The sequence below is a fragment of the Mesoplodon densirostris genome, chromosome 15 (assembly GCF_025265405.1).
Source record: "Mesoplodon densirostris isolate mMesDen1 chromosome 15, mMesDen1 primary haplotype, whole genome shotgun sequence".
In the NCBI taxonomy this organism is placed as follows: domain Eukaryota; kingdom Metazoa; phylum Chordata; class Mammalia; order Artiodactyla; family Ziphiidae; genus Mesoplodon; species Mesoplodon densirostris.
The window spans coordinates 30,937,064-30,960,211 of record NC_082675.1 but is presented as its reverse complement, the minus strand read 5'-3'; the positions used below and the strand labels follow the sequence as shown (position 1 = coordinate 30,960,211).

The following is a 23,148-nucleotide window of genomic DNA, read 5'->3' as shown; positions in this document are numbered from 1 at the left end:
TAGAAAAAAACAGCCTTCTCCAAAAGACATATTTAGGGCTTTATAATACATTTAGTATGTTGGGTGAAGCACTGTGCTGAAACTGGCTTTATACTAATTGGATCATTAATGACAATGAAATGAGAAATAAGAAAATAATCTATTAGAACTATTAATAAAGGCTGACTTTAAAAATCTTGAAATTTTTTGTTTCTGTTATGTAAAATTTTGCAAATATCAACAAAATGGAAATTTTAGGAGCTATTGAATTTTGAGTGACTTGTGGGCAGCAGAGTTTAAACATTAGGACCTCTAATTTTTCTAGGTCATTAGGATGCCAGTTTATCCTAATTAACTAAGTGGTACACTACAAGTTTTTGTGTCTTAAATTATAGTACGGTAATATTTAAATAATATCAAATTTTATTAGTTTCTTGAAAATTTTACCAGATCAATAAATGCGTATCTCCTGGAGTAGTCTAGCTGCTGGCCACATCTGCCTGATGTGGCAGTCAAAACCACAATATTGACTACTAAGCCTTCTCTTCTTCCACTCATTTTTGCTGTTTTACATTTATTTAAAATTTTTACTAATTTATTTAATTTTGTAGCCCCTCTTTATACCACAAACCTGGATCAGTAAATCCCAGATATTGGTACAGGGTTTCCCAAGAAATAAATGCCTAGACCGTTAATAGGCAGCTCATCTCACAGGGCCACTTGAATTAATTCCCAGAAAAGTCCTAAAGGAAGGAAGGAACAGACACCTGTATTTCTTTGACCTTGGAATCCAGTTCCATCTGAATTTTCTGTCACTTAATGGGAATGCTGGCTCCATTGCCAGAGATTTGCCAAATAGCTAAATCTGAGAGCTGACTTTATGATGGATCAAATCTCTGAAAAATCTTGACATTTTTGAATCTGATCAGGATCTCTATTAACCATCCCCGGTCCCTTACCACACACATATAAAATCTTTAATTTGCTCAGTTTTAGCTTTGATTAATACTGTTCCATGTTCAGCTGTCCTATGACTGAAATAAAGTGATTTGGCGTTTTTTTTCAATAATTACTCCGTGTGATGTGCTTTGTCTTAAACACCTCCTTAGAAGAATGTACAGATTATTAGTGGAATTAGGGAGGTAATATGAAGGAACATTGCTATATAAACTTATCAATAATAGAATAAAATTATAATGAATGAAAGAGGTATTTCAAAGATGTAAAACTAAGGAATGTTTGAAGTGTTATTTAATAGAACAAATCATTAAAAATTTTACTAGTACTAAATTTCCGAATGTTATTAATTTTCTGAAAATTACACAAGACTATTTTTTTCAAAGCATTCAGTAAGAAAATTGCTTATATAATAAAAGCCTAGTGCCCTTTTGTCTGCCTATTGCAAGTTCCTCTGTTACCCTTGTTTCTCATAAACATGTATCATCTATTTTTAAGAAGTCTCCTTATGTTTTACTTTTGAGTGCTTACATTTGTTTCAGATTTTTACATATTTATTAATAATTCCAGAGAAAGAAGGTCCAGAAAAGAAGAAAACAAAAAAGGAAGCTGGAAATAAGAAGTCCACTCCAGTTAGCATTCTTTTTGGTTATCCACTCTCAGAGCGAAAGCAGATGGCACTTCTTATGCAGATGACAGCAAGAGACAACAGTCCAGGTGACACTTAGCATCATCGAGTTCTTGTGTGTTCATAGTTTTCCTCACACTGTAGCTTTGTCTTGACAATTTTTTTTTATAATGACTGTCTTTGGATTTATTTTTATTTTTATTTTATTTACTTATTTTTGGCTGCGTTGGGTCTTCATTGCTGTGTGCGGGCTTTCTCTAGTTGCGGCGAGCGGGGGCTACTCTTCATTGTGATATGCGGCCTTCTCATTGTGGTGGCTTATCTTGTTGCAGAGCACGGGCTCTACGCACGCGGGCTTCAGTAGTTGTGGCTCACGGGCTCTAGAGTGCAGGCTCAATAGTTGTGGCACATGGGCTTAGTTGCTCCGCGGCATGTGGGATTCCCCAACCAGGGATCTAACCCATGTCCCCTGCATTGGTAGGCGGATTCTTAACCACTGTGCCACCAGAGAAGTCCTTGACAATTATTTTTAACTACTTTAAATGCTTATCCTTTCTTGGATTTAATCAGTTTCTTATAACATAAGTTTGCAATTTTACATTTATTTGTGTGACAATTGTTTATGTCTGTATCATCCACTAGATGAAAAGCTATACACGGGCAGGGACCTTTGCACTTAGTGGACATTCAGTTAATATTTGTCAACTAACATGAGTACAGTTGACACCTGAAACAGAGGTTTGAACTGAGTGGGTCCACATATATGCAGATTTTTTTCAATAGTAAATACTGTACTACTGCACAATCCGTGGTTGGTTGAATTTGCACATGCAGAACCATGGATATGGAGGGCCGACTGTATGTTGCACACAGATTTTCAAATGTGAGGAGGGTGGGTGCCCCTAATCCCCAAGTTGTTCAGGGGTCAGCTGTAATTTAGAATTGGGTCAGTCAACATGAGAAATCTGTTGCAGAACTGTGTGTGCTTTTACCTTACTGCAGAAATTTTTACCCCAGTTTCTGTAAAGCTGCTTCTGGGTTTATAGTTTACTTTTCAGTTCATTAGCACACTGCTGTAAGCTGGTAATCTTATCACATACTTTTAGAAGCAAGAGTGTAATTCATGTTTTAGTGTTTAAGATCTGCTAAAATTTATTTTAAAAGGAAGAATATCTGCAGTATACTATATAAATTTATTTCATACTTCATTTCACACTTCCAGTTAAGGTGTTGTGCTACTTGTGTGTGTGTGTTTATTCAAGTAGTTTGCCCTCCAAAAATGATTAAAGATGGCTCACCAGCAGGATGAAAACAAAGAAGGAACAAACCAACTTGCTAACTTATTAAAAGGGGTTTAAAAAGTAGAAAGAGCCCAGACAGCTGGACTGAGATAGTTATTACTACTGAGCATTGAATTTAGCTATGCATTCTGGTAGCTCACAACACAAAAATTTTAAGTTGTATAGTTCTCATTGACCAATACAAGAAGAAAGTAAATCACTTTTCTCTAGAGAAAAAAAAAATTTTGTTTTGGCTCTGATTTCAAGGCGTCTTTTTTTTTTTTTTTTTTAATTTATTTGTGGCTGTGTTGGGTTTTCGTTTCTGTGCGAGGGCTTTCTCTAGTTGTGGCAAGCGGAGGCCACTCTTCATCGCGGTGCGCGGGCCTCTCACTATCGCGGCCTCTCTTGTTGCGGAGCACAAGCTCCAAACGCGCAGGCTCAGTAGCTGTGGCACACGGGCCTAGTTGCCCCGCGGCATGTGGGATCTTCCCAGACCAGGGTTCAAACCCGCGTCCCCTGCATTGGCAGGTAGATTCTCAACCACTGCGCCACCAGGGAGGCCCTCAAGGCGTCTTTTTATATAAGACTTTTTTTTTTTTTTTTTTGCGGTACGCTGGCCCCTCACTGCTGTGGCCTCTCCCGTTGCGGAGCACAGCCTCCAGACACGCAGGCTCAGTGGCCATGGCCCACGGGGCCCAGCCGCTCCACGGCATGTGGGATCCTCCCGGACCGGGACACGAACCCGTATCCCCTGCATCGGCAGGCGGACTCCCAACCACTGCGCCACCAGGGAAGCCCTTATATAAGACCTGGGTAACATAACAGCCTGTTGAAGTGCATTGAAAAGGACGCCGTTTTTCTAGTGAACTTTTCCAGTGTTAGCTCTTTTTTTAAAAAATGGGACAACTTGGTAAAATTCTTAGAGTTTCTATGTATCATAGTTTCCATTAAACATGAGTGTATCTATATCTTTTTCTAATAAAAACATGTTAGGGCTTTCTGCTTTTTTTAAGTAGGGCATGTTGTTTTGGTTATTCTTCTGCCTTTCCACCCACAACTGGGGAAGGAGTGTGGCCAAATTAAAGTTGTTTACAGTGTTAAACTTTAAATGTTTCTGTAAAATGTTGACTTTGAGTCGGACTTAATAGTTAGATGGGAAGACTTATTTTTTAAAACTTTTTTTAATACTATGAACCTCTATCCATAGAGTAAATTAAAGAATTAATACAGTAAGGCAAAAAAGCTAAAGTCCTCCCTCATTTCCAATGATCTCCCCCCTTGAGAGGTGAGCACTATTAACAGTTTCTTATTTTCTAGAAAATTTCTAGATATAAACATGCAAACATATATCTTTTGTTGCTGTTCGTTTTTAAGTATAAATAAGATTAATACCATAATACTGTTCTGCAGTTGGTTCTTTACATTTAAAGGGTACATCAGTCATCTTTATTAATATATGTAGAACTAGAGTGGAGAGCTTTTGAAATAACCTATTTGCCATCTTATAGATATGCTTGGAGTTTAGGGTTCATTGTTTTATTCATTTTCCATGTTTTTGTTTATTCTGATTGCCATTATGGATAGTATTACTGTTATTTTGTCTGTGTGTATATTATTTTGGAATGGCTAAGAAAATTTTATATGAATTAATTAATTCCTTTCAAGTTGTTTGAATTTAAAAATGTCCTTTTGTTTTTAAGAAGTTCAACCACTAATTTTCTAAATAAATAACTTGACTATAAATATTATAATAAGAATCATGTATTCATTCAACAAATATTGCATGAGTACACTGTGTACCAAGAAGTCTTCTAAGCAGCCGAGATACAGTGATGAATTAGACAAGGTTCATGCTCTTCTGGAGTATACATTATAGAAATCCATAGATAGGAAACTGTTACTAACTGAATGTACTTTAAAATCCAAAAGGTAAATTTTAAACTTTTTCTTATTGAGAAAAGGATGATAATGCTTCAGTGCTCTAATCATGTCAGTTTGCAGGGAAATTATTATATGATGTCAGAAAATGATTTTCCATAGACTTTTTTCTCTTAGAGCTGTTGTTTCTTTTAAATAGTTGTAAACTTTCAGAGTTAATTATTAACACTGTACATATGTCTTGAATCCTTAATTGATTAAGAAACTAGTTTTTTGTTATGTTTTTTTCCCAGTTTTGAAATGGGAAGGAGAGGACTATGTATGTCATCCAGTTTAACTTTCTTGTTTTTGAGAAAGAAACTGGAACAAAAATCAAAAGATAAGAATCAAAGCAAAGCACTTTCTTTTCCTCTTTTATCACCCGCTTTTTAAAGGCCTTTCTCTAGACTGTCCTTATTTCTCATAGATGTTAAGCTTCATTTCATACTAAAATCATCTATGACCTTAATTTGCACCTAATATCAGAATAGAACTCCAATAGTTAGAGTCAGAGGTGTAAACTCTAGCCTTCAATGTCATTTCATCTAGTTCTTGAAATAGTATCAAAACATGCCATGAAGAACATGGTTTTTTTGCAGTTTATCAAATTATTCATTAAGCAAACACTTTCAGGGTGCATACTTGATATTTCATTATCATTTTAAACCAATTCTATGAATTGGCTCCTGCAGTATTTGATAACCTTAAAGGAAGACCTACTACATGTAATTGGGTCAAATTATTAGTGTATCATCCAAGTCAAGTTTCAGGTTGTTTGGATGACAAGATATTCCCCCTGTTAGCACGTTACCTATAAAAACCTTTAAATGAATATACAAAATATTTAGTCTAGAACTTTTGTTAACTTTTCTCTTTCTTATAGATTCCACACCAAATCATCCATCACAAACAACACCAGCCCAAAAGAAAACTCCCAGTTCTTCATCTCGACAGAAAGATAAAGTTAATAAAAGAAATGAACGTGGTGAAACTCCTTTACACATGGCAGCTATTCGAGGAGATGTAAAACAGGTCAAAGAATTAATAAGTTTAGGGGCAAATGTGAATGTGAAAGATTTTGCAGGTAAGACTTGTAGTTAAAGACTAATACTCGGAACTAAAATTCTGAGTTTATCATCTAAACAGATGCTGGTTACAATTTAATCTATATTCTTCATTCTTCTTTCTGAAATGAAAGAGTTCTAAAAGTATACTTTAATATAAAACTATTTGGGAGTATATACCTAAAACCCTGATCTCTGCTACAATTCCTTGTCAGTAATTACTCAAATACTTAAATATTAAACATGCATTTTATTTGGCATATTACCATATAATTTTTTATCCAATTTAGGTTCTAGGTGAATCACAGTTAAATAATGTTTAGACCGTTTGTTAGCTTGAGCGCAAGGACTGTAAGAGAGTGGCAGTGTTGTTTCACACAGTAAAAGGGAACAATGTAGAAATTCCCTTTAGTTTCACATACTACAGTACCCTACCCTCCCATCCCCCAGGTTCTTTCTTTGTCACAGAACTGTTGTTAACAATTTGGAGGCTGTCCTTTCTGTGCACTTGCAGGATCATATATACAATGAACATTTAGTTATATAGAGACTTTTTTTAAAAAAATCACTCTATCTGTGTCAGCCTATAGTTCTGCAATCTCCCCTTTTTACTAGTGTCGTACAGATACTTCTGTCGGTACATATAGGTGGTTCTACTTCATTCATTTCAACAGCCACATTAATAGTGTATAGAATAGATTCCGTGGACAGTACTTCAGTAACCCTCTTGTAGAAATATATTTGTGTATAGTTATGGAAGGACGATATTTCAGTAGAAAGGAAACTGCTAAATCAGAGGAGATGCATATTTAAAATTTTTTGAAAATCAGGCAAATCACTCTCCAAAAAATCTTTTATCAGTTTACACTCCCATCAAGAGTATATGAAAGAGCCTTGGGTGGGGGGAAGAGATAAATTAGGAGTTTGGGATTAACATATACACATTACTATATATAAAATAGGTAAACAGCAAGGACCTACTGTATAGCACAGGAAACTATATTCAATATCTTATAATATTGAAAGACCCTAACAAGCTTATTTTGCCTTTTTCTACTCTTTTTCCTTAGTTGAGATGATTGTTCTAAATTATAGCAAGTTATTGGATAAGCTTAAATGTTTAGTACTTTAGTTAAATAATTTAGTCCCAATGGAAATAATATGATTGTGGATGAACCTTCTGTAAAATTGGTGGTTTTCTTAGGTACTTATTTCCAGTAACTTGTTCATCACTCCTTTTTCCTTCTGTACTGTGTGCATGTAGAATCAGTATGTCACACATGGTTATGTATCTAAAAAGCATATGTGTTGAATTAGTAGAAGTGAACCATATGTTCAATTAATATTGTAACTTTAGGTTGGACACCACTGCATGAAGCTTGCAATGTTGGATATTATGATGTTGCTAAGATACTTATAGCAGCTGGAGCAGATGTTAACACACAAGGATTAGATGACGACACTCCACTCCATGATTCTGCTAGTAGTGGGCACAGAGATGTGAGTATGATGGAAGGAGCAGTAATATACATCTTCAAAATATAAATTTAATCCAGTCATTTAATTCACTTCTTAGTCATACGATCTTGTGTCATATTTCACTCACTGCATGATCAGCTCATCTATATTATATTTTCCCTTTTTTCTACCTTCTAATTGCTAATTCCTATCATAGATTTAGCATTTTCTTTTCATAAAACCTATTTAACTTGGTAATTAAACAACTTGGCAAATATTTAGTTAAAGGCCATTCTACTGTCAGATAATTAGATGCAGCAGTTAAAGCAGATTGTACTTAAAATAAAATTTTACATTGTCATGATGCCTTTTTTTAAGACTTATTAATTAATGATTCCTCTATATTATAACATCTGTTCCTGAATTTTAGCTGACATTATTATTCAGATGCTTATGTATATAATAATAAAGACATGATTTAAACAAACATGATTATATATGCTTGGAAATATAATGGCATGTTTAATTTGTTTTGATATAATATTATGAACCATGCTGGGTTTTAAGTTCCATTTTCATTTTCAATCTCTGGCATGTTGACATCAAAGCCTAACCAGTCTTTGTTGTAATGTAGCTTATGTTTGAAGTGTGCTTAATGCTTAGCTCCATTATTATAACCTGCTTACAGCCAGAGCAGATCAACCTGGGGCACTATTAGCAATGGTTCTAAAGTAGGATTTTGTTTATCACATAAGTAGTTTTTCTCTTTCACTTAATTTTAACTTCTATCAAAGAATACTTGTACATAGTTTAGAAAGTTGAAAAGTACTACTTAGCTTATAAAGATAACTACCTGCTCCCTCCCATCCCTCCGCACTTCCCAGTACCTTTAGGCAAAAGCAGCTCTTGTAGGTGTTTCTTCTAGTAGTTATCTCTTTATTTGTAACTAGATGGAAGCCATTTTGCTTTTTAAATTTTTAGTCACTAGTTATTGACCCCCTGCAAAGGGTTTTAATATATATTGCTGCTCAGAGGCGCACAAATTTAATATAATTGTATTTTCTCTTGGATTTTTGTTTATTACCTTGGTTACTACACTGCCTTGTTCTGATTTTTCTTATTTAGTTTTCCATGTATCTATTTCTGCACTTCCTTACTCTCTCTGACATAACTCTAAAATACCCCTGAATAAGGTCAAACACATTGATCAGTTTATTATGCTTGAGAATATCCTTGTATACAAGATATCTTGTATCCTGCTTTAATTGGGACTAGCTTCTCTCTAGATCTGTAGCATAGATGCTGTCCATGGATTTGCTTTTGCCATTAACATCATGTGAGATTCTCAGTCTCTTCATGAGATTTCCAGTCTCTGGTAGGAGTGGTTGTGAACCACATTACATTAACTTCTCACAGCAACATTTGTGTGTTTTCACTATGAGATAAGAAGTGTTGTAAATGCTTTCTTTATACCTATTACTTTTTTAAAAATATTTATTTATTTATTTATGTTGGCTGTGCTGGGTCTTAGTTGCAGCACGCGGGATCTTTGTTGTGGCATGTGGACTTCTTAGTTGTGACATGCAGACTCTTAGTTGCAGCATATGGGCTTCTTAGTTGCAGCATGTGGGCTTCTTAGTTGTGGCATGAGAACTCATATTAGTTGTGGCATGCATGCAGGATCTAGTTTCCCCACCAAGGATCCAACCCGGGCCCCCTACACCGGGAGCACAGAGTCTTACCCACTGGACCACCAAGGAAGTCCCAGTATTATTTTAATCATCACAGTAAATGAATAACCTTCTGGTGTTTCTTGTTGAAACTGTATGACCCATTGCATTCCAGTACCCTCAGCTTCTCCCAGAACATGGAGAAACAAAGACACAGGAGACACAAAGACAAAGACAAAGACACACTGGTCTAAGACACTCCCAAGTTTATTAAACTGATATGAGTTCAAATTAAGGGACTAAAAAGGATAAATATCAGTGTTTTTTTAAGACAAAGTGAGGTAATAATTCATTAATCTGGAAGAGTTGTTATTCAGTACACTCTCCTCTCTAGTGAATAACGTAAAAGGATTTTGGTCATCTCATACCTTTGTGCTGGAAAATTCCCTTTTTCTTCTCTTGTTAGCAGCAAACATTCTCTGCCTTATTTTCTTTTTTGACACAAAAATTTCAGTGTTGTGGTGCCTGTTTTTTAAAAGCCACTTTAGTTGAGAAAAAAATGGAATTTGGAGAGAAGATAGATACGAATTCAATTCTGGCCTGGCCAGTTTCCCAAATGAGTGATCTCAAACAAGTTACTTTTTTCCTCTCAACTTCGATTTTCTCATCTTTAAATCACATAATAAGTAATACCTGTCTAAAACGGATATTTTGAAGGAAAAAAACGACGCTGTGCACATAAACATACCTTGAAATCTAAAACGTTATAGAAATGTCAGAGGTCAAAGATTAAAAGGTGACTTTTATATTGCTATTTTTCAAATATACTCAGATATTTTGGAAATTAAAGATGCCATTTTTCTCATTTAAATCTTTCTATAAGGTATTTTTCATAATTCTCAAGTTATAATTTTGAAGAAAAATGTAGCCTATAACGTTATTTTTCCTAAACTGATCCTTGCTTACCATCGTTCCAGTCTTTTTTGCTCCCTTGACAATTCATACATACCTATGTGATAGCACTTACTATATTATTTTTTACTCATGTGCATGTCTGTTTTCTTCATTGAATTTTCAGTCCCATGTACATATGATTTATGTTCTGGCTATGCTATTTTAAATACTGTACTTACTGCCCTTTTTTTTTTTTTTGCGGTACTCGGGCCTCATACTGTTGTGGCCTCTTCCGTTGCGGAGCACAGGCTCCGGACACGCAGGCTCAGCAGCCATGGCTCACGGGCCCAGCCGCTCCACGGCATGTGGGATCTTCCCGGACCGGGGCACGAACCCGTGTCCCCTGCATCAGCAGGCGGACTCCCAACCACTGCGCCACCAGGGAAGCCCTTACTGCCCTTTTTTTAAAAAGCATTATTGATAGTTTATCAAGCATGAATAGTTTTTCTTTAAATATTGCATAAAAAGATTTCCTGATTTCTAAATGTAATGTTAAAGAACTGTGTCTTATGAGTAAGACATGTTTCTATGAATACAAGTTTCTAAATATGCACATTGCTGCAAAATATTTCCAGAAGCTGACCTTTGAGCTCATGTACTTACAAAGACTCAAACACTATTTCCAGTCTCCTTCCAGAAGGAGACTGGCATGCTATTTTCAAGAGATCTTTGCTTTTCCTCCTACCAACATGCCTAGGATAGTAGGAGTCACAATTCAGAGCTGCTGACGTTTTTTTCTCCTTGTTCTTTTACTTGTCCCCAAGGAGGAGGAGGGAAATGAGATATACCAAAACCCATTGGTATATATTTGTACCATATATTAGGAGTCTCCACCAAAGAATTAGATTTCTTTCACTCAGTAACACTCGTGACAACTTCAGCCATCCATAAAACATTTCTAAGGTAGGAGAAACAGTTCTGTTCTAAATTGTTTCGAGTAAGAGAGGATTAACATAGCTTACTAAGAACCTAATCTTTGGCCTACCTTTCACAAATGTATATTACTTCATAATATACATTCTTACAATAGCCCTATTCTTAGTTCTATTTTAGATACTACCTATGTTTATTTTCTTCTTGTCTCATCATTTTTACTTACTTGTAATTTGCTGTCTATGTTTTTGGGGTTTTTAAAAAAATTTTTTTATTTACTTATTTTGACTGTGCCGGGTCTTAGTTGTGGCACACAGGATCTTCATGTTTAGTTGCGGCATGTGGGATCTTTAGTTGTGGCATGAGGACTTAGTTGAGGCATACGAACTTGTAGTTGTGGCATGCATGTGGGGTGTAGTTCCCCGACCAGGGATTGAACCCAGGCCCCCTGCACTGGGAGCACAGAGTCTTACCCACTGGACCACCAGGGAAGTCCTGCTGCCTGCTCTTTTAAGCAACTTTAAGTTACTTTAAATTCTATTTAGGATAAATAATTTTTTGCATATGAGAATAATCTGTAAAGTATTGGTTATTTAGGCTAGGCTTATTGTAGCATGTTTGAATGAACCAACTATCTAATCGTAGTCAGGAATAAATTTTTTAAAAATATTTATTTATTTATTTATTTTTTACTGCATCGGGTCTTAGTTGCAGCACACGGGATCTTTCATTGTGGCACGTGGGCTTCTCTCTAGTTGTGGCATGTGGGCTCAGTAGTTGCGGCACACGGGCTCTCTAGTTGTGGCGTGTGGGCTCCAGAGCATATGGGCTCTGTTGCAGCATGCAGGCTTAGTTGCCCTGTGGCATATGGGATCTTAGTTCACCGACCAGGGATTGAACCCTCGTCCCCTGCATTGGAAGCCGGATTCTTAACCTTCTTAACTGGACCACCAGGGAAGTCCCAGGAATAAATATTTTTTTGATTATTTCCTGACAGGTATAGAAAGCATTCAGTAGTATCAAGATCCTTCTGTTTTCTCATTCTAAGACTCCAACTGAAGGAAATAAGCCTAAAAATGGGGGGGAAAATGTCAACTTTTAAAGGTGTTCACTATAGCATTATTTATAATAACTAAAAGTTTTTAACTTCAGTTACCTTCTCAAACCCCTAAAAGGGGAGATTTTAAAGGACACAGTCCCACAAGGATAAAGAACAGAAGAAACAAGAAAACCAATATTTTGGGAGATAGAAATTTGAGGAATGAGTGGTGACTACATAGAACAGGGTTTGGCAAACTTTTTCTGTAGAGGGCCAGATAGTAAATATTGTGGGCTTTGCAGGCCACATGCCACCTCCACTGACCCTCCTCCCTTCTCCCTCTCTCTCTGCTTCCTGTGTCCTCCTATGTATTCCTCCTTTATCAATTCTTTTTTTTTTTTTTTTTTTTGCGGTATGCGGGCATCTCACTGTTGTGGCCTCCCCCGTTGCGGAGCACAGGCTCCGGACGCGCAGGCTCAGCGGCCATGGCTCACGGGCCCAGCCGCTCCGCGGCATATGGGATCCTCCCAGACCGGGGCACGAACCCGTATCCCCTGCATCGGCAGGCGGACTCTCAACCACTTGCGCCACCAGGGAGGCCCTATCAATTCTTTTTAAAGTATTTTATAAGAATATAAAAACTATTCTTAGTCAGCAGGCCAGATTTGGCCTACAGACCAAATTTACCAGCTCCTGACTTTAAAAATCCAAGAAAATTGGGCTTCCCTGGTGGCACAGTGGTTGAGAATCTGCCTGCTAATGCAGGGGACACGGGTTCGAGCCCTAGTCTGGGAGGATCCCACATGCCGTGGAGCAACTAGGCCCGTGAGCCACAACTACTGAGCCTGCGCGTATGGAGCCTGTGCTCCGCAACAAGAGAGGCCACGATAGTGAGAGGCCCACGCACCGTGATGAAGATTGGCCCCGCTTGCCACAACTAGAGAAAGCCCTGGCACAGAAACGAAGACCCAACACAGCAAAAATAAATAAGTTAAAAAAAAAATCCAAGAAAATTGAAACCAAAGCCATTTCAACACAGAATCCCAGAAAAACTGAAGCTCAGCAATTGATGGCTGGGTTCATCTGGAGGTGCCCATTGAATAAGACTGAAAATAAGAGGATTGAATCAAACTGGTTTTTTACCCTCATATTCCCTTCCTAACCCTTCACAACTAGATGACGGCACATTTCTCTGGCAGATGTTTGGAGGTTTATTTCCTGACAAGTATAAACCATACTGTCTGGACTGACATACCACAAGAATGGTTGGGAGTAAGGATTAAGTGTAAGCGAATTAAGTAAAACATACTGAACATTAAGACCTCAGTCAACCAGAATGCTGACAGTAAGGCTTATAGTTCTAGGGCAGGAATTGAAAGATTTCTCAATAGAAAAGTGAACTAGCCAAGAGGGGGTTCTGATGAAATGGCCCAGTCATATCACACTAGCACAAGGTCCATCTGGCAATAGATCCTACCTATGCCTAAAAAACTTTCAGCAAGTCTTTTAGTGCCTTACTCTTTTTTTTTTTTTAATTTATTTTTGGCTGCGTTGGGTCTTCATTGCTGTGCATGGGCTTTCTCTAGTTGCGGCGAGTGGGGACTACTCTTCATTGCGGTGAGTGGGCTTCTCATTGCAGTGGCTTCTTTGTTGTGGAGCACGGGCTCTAGGCGCACGGGCTCAGTACTTGTGGCACACGGACTTAGCTGTTCCGCGGCATGTGGGATCTTTCCGGACCAGGGCTCGAACCCGTGTCCCCTGCATTGGCAGGCAAACTCCCAACCACTGTGCCACCAGGGAAGTCCTTAGTACCTTACTCTTAAATATGGACAGCCAGTGATTACCTGACCTTTGAGAAAGGTCTCTAATATGGAAGGCAAAGAGCAGAACAAGCAAATAGAAAAGTAGAAACGTGGAGGACATGATAAGGCCAAGAGAAACTTCAAAAAAATAAAAAGAAAGAAAGAAAGAAATATTACCTTCCCCAAAGAGATGAGAGTTTCTTGTAGCCATGAAACAAAAACTGAAGGGTTGCTAAATAAGGAACAGTTAACAAATTTAAAAATAGAAACAAAAAAAGCTCTTGGAAATTAATAATAATGGTAGCAGAAATGAAAAATGGAGTATGGAGGGTTAAAGATAAAGTTGAGGAAATCTCCCAGAGACTAGGAAGCAAAAGACAAAGGTGGAGGAGGGGAAATGAGAAAAAAGAAGATTAATTCAGGAGATCCAGTATTATCTTAACAAGAGTTCTTAGAAGACAGAACAGTGAAAACATAGGACATTATCAAATAAATAAAACCAGGAATTTTCTCAGAACTGAAGGAACGTGGATCTTCAGATTGAAAGAGCAATTGAATGCTCAGCACAATGGATGTTAAAAGACCAAGATCAAAATTCATTATCCTGGGATTTCAGAACAATAGAGGCAAAGAATGTCCTCAAGCTTACAGAGAGAAAAAGCAAGTTCCATATAAAGGTAAAAAATCAGAATGGCATCAGACTTCAGTAACAACGCTAGAATCTAGAAGATAATGATGATGCCTTCAAAACTGGAGGGAAAATTATTCTATATCAAGAGTAAATATTAATCAAGTGAGGATAGAATAAAGATATTTTCTGACATGGAAAAAATCTCAGAATATTTACTGTTTCTTAGGAATCTCCTGGAGGTGGTGTTTCAACAAAATGAGGGAGTGAACCAAAAAAGAAGATAAAAGGTCTAAAGAATCCACAGAATTGAGGGAAGGCTATTTCTAGGATGATAGGATAAACGGAGATGTCAAGATGACAACTGGGAAGCAAATCTAGACAGCAACCAGTCCATTTTAGAGCAAGTTAGAAGGCTTGGAGAAAGGAGTTTAACAAAAAAATGGTGGTATATTGAATTGAAGAGATCTGTAGTTGGAGCAGGATGGGGGATTAATTAAAGATGAGTATGTAGAAAACCAAGTAAGTGAAAAGTCAAGATAATTAACTCTCTGGGATAAAATAAACTTGTGTAAGAATGGAAATTTTGTCATGGTGTACTACTTGGTTCAACATTTATATTAATCATAATGGCACACAAAAAATAATATGTCTATCTTGGAAAGTTAGGAGGAGGGGGAAGTGGATGTGTATGGGAGGAGAGGGATGGAGTTGGTAAAAGAGAGCTGAATTGTGTTTTCCATTGTAAGACATTAGGCAGTGCCTAAAACCGAAAAATACGGAAGCAGCACACTGTTACTTAAGTATATGGACATAAATATCAAGGACAATTGTTCTTCACCAGCAGCCTTGAAAAGCCATTTGACCTTTTAAAATCATAAACATGTAATTTGATAAAAATTAGTAAACAAAAAGGGAAATTAAATATTAACAGTTAAGATCATGCATAATTTGTTTTCTTTATACATTCTTACATTTCAAGTATTCTGTATTGATGGTTTATTCTTTGATAGTCTAGAAAAGATTTTTCATTATTTAATTCACTGTGAATCTTTATTATTCTTAAATACTTTCATTTGTTAGAAGTTCCTAATTTATAGCATCCTGTTTAATATTGCTTCTTTAAAAAGACATGATATATTTCCTCAGTACCAGAAAACACCATAGTTATGTGTTAGGAATACGGAGACAAATAAAGATCTCACATGAAGTTTATGGTCTAGGATAAGGGGAGAAATGTGTTAATAAATTATAATGTAGATTTACCTATGATAGAACACACTCATGTCACTGGTAGTAGAAGCTCAAAACAAGAAGAGATGTTAGGGAAGCAGAATTAATAATACTTGGCCACCTATTTGATGTAGAGTATGAGTGAAAAACGGGAATGTGATGACTCCCCACTTTCTGGTTTCAGTGACTGGGTATACTTTGGTGCCAGTCACTGCGAATGGAAACAAATAAAAGATAAGTGTGCATGTTTAATGAACTCTGGGACCTATTGGTTTCAGCTTTTGTATTGAAATACAGTATATCCAAAGAATATTTGGATATTTGATTTTGAAACTCAAGAAAAAGGCTGAGAAAGAGCAAGCACGAGAATGAAAATGAATGAGTGGATTGCATAATCGTCATCGCATTCAGAGTGGGTGAGCTCTCCAGGGAGATGATGTAGACCAAAGCATGAATCAAGTGAATCAGGGACAGAGCCCTAGGGAAACAATGTATGGCTTAGATATTTACAGATCTTAAGAGACTCATTTCATTGGACTGACGGTAACGTAATTGTAGGTAGAAGAGTGAAGGGCCAATAAGAAAAACGTAGTCAAGGCCCCAAGGGTAAACATCTTTTCAGGAACTTGACTGTAAAGGAAAGAAGAGAGATTTAGCTAGAGGAGGAGAGTATAGGTTTGAGCAGTTGCTTTTTTTTAAACCTGTGTTTCGTTTCTTTATTGCCATTATTGTTTTAAGGCAAAAGAGACATGAACTGGAAAGATTGGCTTCTAGAAAGGAGCCAATCGAAAAAGAGGTAAGAAATATAGAAAGGAAGAGGAATAAGGAGCAACAAACAAATGAAATGATGACTAACCAGTCGCATCTTGGTTTGTGGAGCCCAAAGCTTTTGAAATTTGTGAGGGCAGGGTTCTTTAAGAAATGAATAAAAAATTAGATATAGGGCCATGTAAGGGGACCATGAAAATGAGAGGCCTTGAAGTTTAAGCTTTAGTAGTTTTAAGTAAACCCATGTCAGTTAGCGATAGTTTAAATCCCAGAGTGATGGGGAACAGGTGATTAAGAGCCTTGGTAGCGATGGTAACCTGAAACAGAGGGGAGATACTTCTTTTGAGACTTCCTGTAGCCTGTACATTCCAGGAGGCCAGGGAGCTTTATACTCTGGTTCATTGATTTATCTGAAGAACTTGGAGCAGTGCTTGTTAATAGGTACTCAGTAAATATTTGTCAAATGTATGATGAAACAGGAAGAAAAATAATGAGATTCAGTGCTAAAATAGCCCAGCTTAAATTTTGAGGAGCAAATTTCTTTGTAGTAGGTATGATCAGAAGGGGGATGGTGATGAAAATGGAACTTGAGAGTAATTATGATTTAGAATAAACACTGAGGAATGGAGGCAGAGGAGATGAAGCAGGAGGATATTATGAGTGTGATCAAGAGGAAAATGGTTGAAATAATGCAGTCTACGAAAGGACTGAGTCTTCCTACTGTTTAATGTTGCAGATAGTGAAACTGCTACTTCGTCATGGTGGAAATCCATTTCAAGCTAATAAACATGGGGAGCGTCCAGTGGATGTAGCAGAAACAGAGGAGTTGGAATTGCTGCTAAAAAGAGAGGTGCCTTTATCTGATGATGATGAGAGTTACACAGGTTTGTTCCACATAATCTGCATTCACCTGTTTGACGTGATATTTAGTAGAATATTCTACTTTTGCTTTATAATACCTAAAATGTTGAGTACCTTAGGTAATGCTATCTAGCTATTAAGAATGGTGAATTTAGTAACCTAAATTTAGATGTTTGCTACATGTCCTCTGTGTAAATGGAGTCATAATGCTCTCGCCCTATTTCTGTGATTTCTTTTCCCCACAGATTGCTGATGTTACATTCAAGCCTATTGCAGCCTCTCTCCCCATTAATAACTACCACCACTGCTATACACTACCACCACTAGCTATCCCACATCTTGAGTTCTTTTAATTCTTTTATAAATTAGAGCACCACTAACCAAACTCTTCCTGGCATTAATGAGTCATCTTTGCATTTTTATTTTTACAATTTAGGTGGTTGAACTCTGGTCATTGTTGTAAAATAGAGGCACAATTTTACAGTCACAGTTTTAAAAAGGAAAGACCCGTAAAGAATATTTCATAAAACTTTTGGCATACTCAGAGTTTAAAAAAATAAACATAAACAATTAAAAAAATATAACAGAGAAAAACTTTCCTGTGTTGAAGAAAGTCTTTTGTGTACAGATTGGAAGGTTTCACCATGTTTCAGGCAAAAATCAATGGAAAACAATTCAATAAGTCTCATAACTGGCCATATCTTTACAAAATTATAAACAATTCCTATAAGCAATTAGGTAATAATACTACTTTTATATTATTTATAAATAAAATGAAACCATACTCATTTAATCTCAGCCATTGCCAGAGGGCAATAGGACAACATCTGTACTTTTAAAAGAGAAAGGTCTACCATTTACTTTTTTTTAATTGAGGTATAATTGACATACAATATTGTATTAGTTTCACATGTACAACATAATGATTTGTATACACTGAAACATGGTCACTACAATAATTTTAGTTAGTAATGGTCGCCATACGTAGTTAAAAAGTTTTTTCTTTCTTTCTTGTAATGAGGACTTTTAAGATCTACTCTCTTAGCAGCTTTCAAATGTGCAAATGCATTAAGTACAGTCACCATGTACAGTACATCCTCATGACTTATTTATTTTATAACTGGAAGTTTGTACCTTGTGACCCCCTTCACCCATTTAACCCACCCCCCATATCTGACAACCACCAGTCTGTTCTCTCTATTGATGAGCTTGGTTTTTGTTTGTGTTTTAGACTACACATGTGAGATCATAGAGTATTTGTCTTTCCCTGTCTGACTTATTTCACTTAGCATAATGCCCTCAAGGTCCATCCATATTGTCTCAAATGACAATATTGTGTTCTTTTTATGGCTGAATAATATTTCATTGTGTATATGTACCACATCTTCTTTATCCATTTATCCATTGATGGACACTTAGGTTGTTTCCATATCTTGGCTATTGGAAATAATGCTGCAGTGATCATGGAGGTGCATATATTTTTTCGAATTGGTGTTTTCATTTTCTTTGGATAAATAACCAGAGGTGGAATTGGTGGATTACATGGCAGTTCTATTTTTCATTTTTTGAGGAACCTCCATCCTGTTTTTTTTTATAGTGGCTACACCAATTTACATTCCCACCAATGGTGCAAAAGGGTTCCTTTTTCTCCACATCCTCAAGCCAACACTTGAAATTTCTTGTCTTTTTGATAATAGGTGTTCTGACAGGTATGAGGTGATATTGCATTGTGGTTTTGATTTCCATTTCCCTGATGATTAGTGATGTTGAGCATCTTTTCATGTGTTTGTTGGCCATCTATACGTCTTCTTTGGGAAAATGTTTATTCAGATCCTCTGCCCAATTTTTAAATTGGATTGTTTGTTTGCTGTTGAGTTGTATGATACCAGTTTTTTATGTATTTTGGATATTAACCCCTTATCAGATAACATGATTTGCAAAGATTTCCTCCCATTCAGTAGGTTGCCTTTTCATTTTGTTGATGATTTTCTTTGCTGTGCAGAAGTTTAAATCTCAGTATTTTATTATGAAAATGTTCAAACACACAGCAAAATTTGGAGAATTGTACAGTGAACCCCCTGTACCCACCAGCTATGTTTTGCAGTTGTTAACTGTTTGCTATATTTCCTTTATTACATTATCACATATCTATTGATCTACCCATCAATTCTTTTTTTTTTGCTGCATTTCAGAGTAGGTTGTGGACATCTCTAAATAATTTAACATGCATTTCATTATAGCTAGAGTTCAGTTTTTGTATGTGATTTTTAGGTAATATTTACATTTGTGAAATTAATAATTCTTTAATAAAACATTCCATGAGCTTTTAAGAAATGCATAGACCTTGTATAATCCAACCTTATCAAGATACAGCATATTTCCAATACTCCAGGAAGTTCCTTATGCCCCTTCCTAGTCAGTGCCCACCCCTACCTGATCATTTACAACCCTCATGGTAAAGATGATTAGACAAGAATCACTAAAGGCTGGTAAATCTAGGGAGAATTCTTTTTTTATAAGAGCAGATATTTACATGACCTTTTCACATTACAAGAGAGGAGGAAAAAAAAACAATGATTATATGGTAGAGAAATCCAGCACCACCTGGACTGAATGATCAAAATTAACAGCATCAAAGGAGAGACAGATGAATATCATGTGCCTCTACATCTGGTACCCTGAGAAGGATAGAACATCACTTGTAGCATTCTGGCTGAGAATGTATAATCATGAGGAATGTTCTGCTTCTTTTTAAAAGCCACTGTCACCAAAGATCAAGAAATGTCAGTGTCATGAACCAGTAAAGGCAATAGAAATGTTCCAGGCTATCCAAAGAGGTAATAATTAAAGGCAATACCTGCTCCACGACTGTTTTCTGTCCTGGAGGGGGGGAAAGATTATAAAAGATATTATTAGATCATTTAGCAAGGAATATGGACAGTAGATTAGTGTTGTATCAGTGTAAATTTATGAAGTCGACAACTGTACTGTGGTAACAAGAGAATATCTGTATGTCTTGGGAAATACTAAAGTATATAGGAATAAAGAGCCATGATATATGTAATCTACCCTCATATAGTTCAGGGACACAAATGTATTTATACACGTGTATATAGAGAGAGAAAGTAAATTATAACACAAGAGAGCAAAACGTTAACAGGAGGAAAACCTGGGTAAAGGATATATAGTGTTCATTATTTTTTATTTTTGTAACTTTTTGTGAGTTTGAAATTATTTCCAAATAAAATCGAAAATATACAAATACATAAAATTTTTTTGCTTTGTCCATTGAAAAGATCTAAAACTGACTAAGACAGTAACAGTAATCATTCTTAGTACCCAGATTATAATCAGGAAATATTTTCTCCTAAAAGAAAACCAAGATTTCTTGAAAAAATGGGTGATGCTAAGTCTAGGGCAGGAAATATGTAAGATGAGCTTGGAACATCTTGTCATTTCAGATTTCAGGTCTTGTCAGAGGCTTAGGAGACAACTTGAACAGTTCCCCACTGGCCAAAAATGCAACAGTTTGAGTTTCATTAAGGGTGTTAATTGCAAAGATTTGAAACCCATCAAATATGTTTAAACCCATGAGTCTATGATGATAAATTTTTTAATTTATCATGGTCATCAGAGACCCAATTTGTTATCTTAAAAATCAGGCAAAAAAGAGGAAAAAAAGCAGTCATTTATTTCACCTTCATATTCATATATGAATTCTTGTCACTGGGTAACCTCATTATGGGTGAGGAGAAGTGTTTTTTATAAGATTAATCCAGCTAAAAGAGTGAAAAGAAAGACTGACCATTTTGCAACCCCCTGTTAGTTAATGTATGGGAGCATTGAGGATCAACAGTTGCTAACATTAAATTAAAAAGAGAAAGAAAGAAGGCATTGCCTGCCCTTGCTGAAGTGCCCCTCTCCTCCACTCCCCAGTCCTCAGGATCCAGCTGCCATTTGCAGGAAATACCCAGACAGGGGAGCATGCTGAGCTGCACCAAGCAACATTCAGACCATAGGAAACCCCAACAGCATCGTTTCCCAACAGATAAATTGTACGAAAATAAGAAGAACCTGTAGAAAATAATAAAAATTACTTAAGTGGCATATCACACTTTCAAAAATGGGCAAGACTAAAATATTAAGCATGTATTTAACAGGTAATTTATACTTAAGGGGAATTTTGTACAAAACTCAGTTAAGGGCTTCCCTGGTGGCGCAGTGGTTAAGAATCTGCCTGCCAGTGCAGGGCACACGGGTTCGAGCCCTGGTCCGGGAAGATCCCTCATGCCGCAGAGCAACTAAGCCCGTGTGCCACAACTACTGAGCCTGCGCTCTAGAGCCCGCGAGCCACAATTACGGAACCCACGTGTCCCAACTACTGAAGCCTGCGCGCCTAGAGCCAGTACTCTGCGGGGAGAGGGGAATAAAAAGAGAAAAATGTAATGTTGGTTAAAGGGTTGATAAAGCAGTATATTGTAGTGGGAATGGTAATGATGGAGCTAAAGCTATAGGCAAAATTGTAAAGGTGGCAGCTTTCCTTTTAGTATGTATTTTCACTCCTTCAGCCTCCAATAAATGTAAACTAAAGTGTTTGGTACGTAGACATTGCTTGATAAATATTTGTTGAATTGTGGGGGACGGGTAACTGGCCCTAAGGAATTATGCCAGAATCCTCCATCCCCCACAGATTCAAGGAGTAGCTGGGCTGAGTTTGTCCATTACTGAGACTGGGGAGGTTGGAGAAGACCTAGTCCAGCAACAGGGAGGTCTCCTCCTGGTGCTTCAGTGCTGACTGGCAGGCCCGGGGGAGCCCACTTTCCCTTCCACTGCTTGCAAAGAGCTGCCTCTTGGACTACTTCAATTTCAACAGCGACAACAAAAGGAGTACTTAAGAAAATTCAAGGACAGCGCAAAGGCTTTTTGGAGCTAATAAATAAAAAACATGATTATATAATCAGACAACACAGTAGATGAGCTGAAGTGGGACTTAAATGATTAGGCTATAAAATCAAGTAAAACAAATCCTCACAACACAGCAAAAATACAAAGAGAAAGAATCCTGAAAGAAGAGATAAGATAAAAGACTTAGGGAATAGATCTAGGAGCTCTAGCAGATCTTTTTTCTTCTTAATTGGAGTATAGTTGCTTTACAATGTTGTGTTAGTTCTGCTGTGCAACAAAGTGAATCAGTCATATGTATACATATCCACTCTTCTTTAGATTTCCTTCCCATTTAGGTCACCACAGAGCACTGAGTAAGTTCCCTGTGCTATACAGTAGGTTCTCGTTAGTTATCTATTTTATACATAGTAGTGTGTATATATCAATCCTAATCTCCCAATTCATCCTACCCCCCTTCCCTGCTTGTTAACTAAGTTTGTTCTCTACACCTGTGACTCTATTTCTGCTTTGCAAATAAGTTCATCTGTACCATTTTTCTAGATTCCACGTGCAAGCAATATTATACATGTGTTTTTTTCTTTCTGACTTACTTCACTCTGTATGACAATCTGTAGGTCCATCCACATCTCTGAAAATGGCACTATTTCATTATTTTTTATGTTTGAGTAATATTCCATTGTGTATATGTACCACATATTTATCCATTCCTCTGTCAATGTACATTTAGGTTGCTTCCATGTCCTGGCTATAGTAGGAGCTCTAACAGATTTAGCATATGAATAATAGCTAGTTATGGGAATTTAAAAGGGAAAAAAAGAAACAGGTGGAGAATAGTCCATAATTATACAAATAGAAAAAAATGTTCCTGAGCTGAAGCAAGCCCGAGTCTATCAATTATGAAGCTTAGTGAGTTCCAGGTGGATTGATGGAAGAAGCATGTACATATACCCCTAGACATATTTTGATCAAATTCCTTGTACATTCTGAGTGTAGCAAGTTACAAGGAAATACAGTCGCATTGGCATTGGACTTCTAACTTACAACAGTGGAAGATAGACTACTGAGAGAAAAGAACTGCAGCATGAGAATTACGTACCTGGCCAAGGTATTGTTCACCTGTTAGGGTAAAGGA

At 36.9% G+C, this 23,148-nt stretch overlaps 1 protein-coding gene across 4 annotated transcripts in view; it reads left to right on the top strand.

Annotated features, from left to right (window-relative positions):
- The window catches only part of ANKRD12 (ankyrin repeat domain 12), a 109,917-nt gene that overhangs the window by 47,038 nt on the left and 39,731 nt on the right, over nucleotides 1-23,148 (top strand). For all 4 annotated transcript variants that reach the window (XM_060118423.1, XM_060118426.1, XM_060118424.1 and 1 more), the window contains 4 exons: nucleotides 1,507-1,653; nucleotides 5,645-5,845; nucleotides 7,183-7,325; nucleotides 16,987-17,134. In XM_060118423.1, the coding sequence (XP_059974406.1) occupies nucleotides 1,507-1,653; nucleotides 5,645-5,845; nucleotides 7,183-7,325; nucleotides 16,987-17,134 (639 nt within the window). The remainder of the gene's footprint in view (nucleotides 1-1,506; nucleotides 1,654-5,644; nucleotides 5,846-7,182; nucleotides 7,326-16,986; nucleotides 17,135-23,148) is intronic.